The sequence below is a fragment of the Sinocyclocheilus rhinocerous genome, unplaced genomic scaffold (assembly GCF_001515625.1).
Source record: "Sinocyclocheilus rhinocerous isolate Xijiao unplaced genomic scaffold, SAMN03320098_v1.1 scaffold2340, whole genome shotgun sequence".
Taxonomy (NCBI): Eukaryota; Metazoa; Chordata; class Actinopteri; order Cypriniformes; family Cyprinidae; genus Sinocyclocheilus; species Sinocyclocheilus rhinocerous.
In genome coordinates, this window is record NW_015646462.1 from 343,111 (window position 1) to 346,488 (window position 3,378).

At 35.5% G+C, this 3,378-nt stretch overlaps 1 protein-coding gene across 1 annotated transcript in view; it reads left to right on the plus strand.

Annotated features, from left to right (window-relative positions):
- kcnq1.1 (potassium voltage-gated channel, KQT-like subfamily, member 1.1) overlaps window positions 1-3,378 on the plus strand; it is a 35,404-nt gene that overhangs the window by 6,430 nt on the left and 25,596 nt on the right. Inside the window, exon 2 of the mRNA XM_016511963.1 lies at window positions 1,218-1,308. Coding sequence (XP_016367449.1) covers window positions 1,218-1,308 — 91 coding nt within the window. The remainder of the gene's footprint in view (window positions 1-1,217; window positions 1,309-3,378) is intronic.

Consider the following 3,378-nt stretch of genomic DNA (forward strand, 5'->3'; position numbering starts at 1 on the left):
ATATATATATATATATATATATATTATTTAATATTAATATTTATTGTGGACCGTAAACTGTCTTGATATCATGACGAAAAATGACTTATTTTTTAAATATATTTTTCAAAGTATATATTTTCAAATTATATGTGTATTTTTAAGAACACACAACATAAAAAGGTCAAATTATCTGATATTTTAAGAGATTTGTTGAATTTGACCCACAGTCATGGGGGTCTGCATGTGTCCTCTCTATGATATCATTTCCTATTTTATGGGGGGTTTTCAGGATAGTTTATGTCCCACAATGAAAATCTAAATTCAGAAATTAATTCTGAAAAAAAGCTCATCAATGAAGTCACTCTCTCTCTCTCTCTCTCTCTCTCTCTCTCTCTCTCTATATATATATATATATATTTTTCTGTAATATTCTGGATGCTGTGCTCTCCATTTTTTTCTGTAGTGACTAATGAATGCTCTGTAGCTTTTATTTTATTGACTCGTGTGTGTGATCTGAGAGCACCGTTTGATTTTGAGTGCAAGTGAAATGGTTTTGCAGTGATTGTTTGATTTTGATGGAAGAGTCAGAAGTTTCGTGAATTTGGTTTGAGTATTTGGATTTGTGTTTAAGGTTTTGAGAAAATGAGTGATGGTTTCAAGAAAAGTGTTTTAGCAATTCAGAAAAACTGTAATTAAATCAATAGATGGCTTTCATTTCTTTAGATAGCAAAAAGCTGTTTTGTGCTCCCCTTCATATGCTGTTGGACAATTTGATTGCTTTGGTAAAACAAATTAGCTGGTAATTTTTAATTGGTAAAGTTTGTTAAAACAAATGTATTAAAGCACATGAGAAATGAAGTTGTTTGTAGAATTTGTTCTGTCAGATTAATTGCATAGTTGTCTGTGAACAAACTCTCTTTTCTCTCCAAAAGAAGAACTTTTTTCTTTTGTCTCAGGAGTTACAACAAAGCCTTTGTTGGACTGAGAGTACACACGATGACCTTGCCGTGATGTGTTTTAACTTACAGTGCTGTTACAGGGCTTAGAAGTCAGTCTGCACCCTTACAAAACATGCAATATTGTTTTGTTTTCCTCTCTCTCAAAAAAATCTGATTTCTTCAAATAGGCTAATTTAGTCTATGAATATCAGAAAAGATATTTTTTGAATGTCCTCTGAACATTCTGAAATCTTTTATTGTTGTTGTTGTTAAAATGACATGTCTTCCTTTCTGCAGATTCCTCATTGTGCTTTCTTGCCTGATCCTCAGTGTGCTGTCCACCATTGATGAGTATCAAACACTGGCTAATAAAACACTATTCTGGGTGGTGAGTCTTACTGCTTTAGACTTTCAGTGTGTTAAATGTTCTTAACTGAATCTAAATCATTGTGCTTCTTAATAATATCTATAATACCTAGTGAACTTGGATGATTGATTCTCTTTTGTCTGTTTCTCGACCTGTAAACAGGCAGTATAAGTAGCAAACAGGCATAATGCACAGGGATCATTGACTACACTGGACGTGTGGCATGAGGCTCTGGAACTTTGACCCAAAAGCAAGCTAGTGTTTTTGAAGATGGCAGTGGAAATGTTCACATTTGCATGCAACTCATTGTTTAACTTGTTCTCCATAGTGTTCACTGCCCTTTGTTTTGTCCAGAAGAGGGCAGCAGTTTATCACTTTTCATGTTTGTTTTGATGCGGTGGCTTTACATTTTTTGGTAATGCCCCTTTTTGAAACTAGAACAACCTTTGCCCCCATCTAATGTAGGAAAAAGTAACACTCATGTAATTTATCACAAGAGCAATATTAAAGGGAAAGTCCACCCAAAAAAAAAAAAAACTCATAATTTACTCCCTTCGTTCCATATTATTTTTAGTATGTGTTTTATCTGTGGTACACAAGAATGATAGATGAAAAGATGTGATTGTAATTGTCAAGCTCCAAAAAGAGTCTAAAAATGTAATAAACTATCTGTGCCCTATTTTCCAGGTCTTCTATGTTGTGAGGAAAATTTGTTATTCACTGATAATCTTTCTCTCTGCCATTCAAAACTGGCCAGTCAACACCATTAGAAGAAGAAAGGGAATATGAAATTGCCTACATGGCAGATTTAAATGTGCAAAAGTGAATATCATTTAAGAACTTGGGCCTTCCTCTTTATACTTTTCACTTTGAGAACCACTGCCTTGATGCATTTAAGGCCTGAAACTCTCTCAACATTGTACCTGACACCACAAAGTCTATATCAGAGAAGCAGCTCAGTTCACAGAAGATGAAGGTGTTCTGTTGTCTAGAATGGTAGCTTGAGCTGGCACCCTTAAATCATTCTGTTTACTTTGTTCAATAATCCATGGCAGTGTTTCTGTTAAGCATTAATTGCTTCAGGCCTTGTTAGCGCATCTGAGGCTTTGTTTTGATCAATATTCAGATCACAGTCTGTCAAGTAATTAATGTGCTCATCGAAGCATTTCCTCCTGACAGAGGCTGTTAAATATGAACATAATCAATACCACCTACAAAAACTATAGCTAGCTTTTGTGTCAAAGGTCCAGAGCCTCAATGCCATATGTCTAGATTAGTCAATATTCCCCAGCATGCAATATTGCCTGTTTGCAAGCTTTGAGGAACAGAGACAAAAGAGAATCAATTGTCTAAGGCCGGCAGAAAAAGGAGAAAGGGAGGGATCGAGATTATAACGTGGTGACTGCACGTCAGAGGTCAATCCGACCACCGGCTAATGGGATTAAATCTATGCATTGTGTTCATTAGCCTATGCCTCGCATCACAAGTTAATTCCACCATCTAGGGCTTGATGCAGAAAAGGCCCTCTTGGATTAGCTATCTGGCTACAGCAGCTCTAAGCTTAACCAAGCTCACAACAGGTGTTGTCTATTGCTTGTTAAGGGTAACCATCAAAAATCAAATAGCATACTTTTAGCATGGGTGGATACTAGAGTAACTTGAGGGAGAAGGGTGTTCTCACAGGAAATAGACCCAACCACCATGTCATCCCTACCCCCAATTCCTACCCTATTTTAATGAGGCACGGCCCTCTACATTGCGTCTCACAGCTGTTGAGGCAAACAAAAGCAGACTTGCCCTCTTTTCATGACTTTCAAAATGCACACTAAGCCATGATCAAAAGTTCTTTACACTTAAATGTCTATGGGTCACAGATATATGAGTGTCCATGATAAAGAAGAAAAATAATCCAAGTTCTTTGAAATGTAGTCTTTGTATTCATATTATGAAGCACGTTAGAGCACACATCTTACTTTGTTAATAAAAGAAGAAATTCGTACATACAATGACTTCATTGACAAGCATGTTGTTTTATATTATTATTTATATATATATATATATATATATATATATATATAGTGCATCATTTCA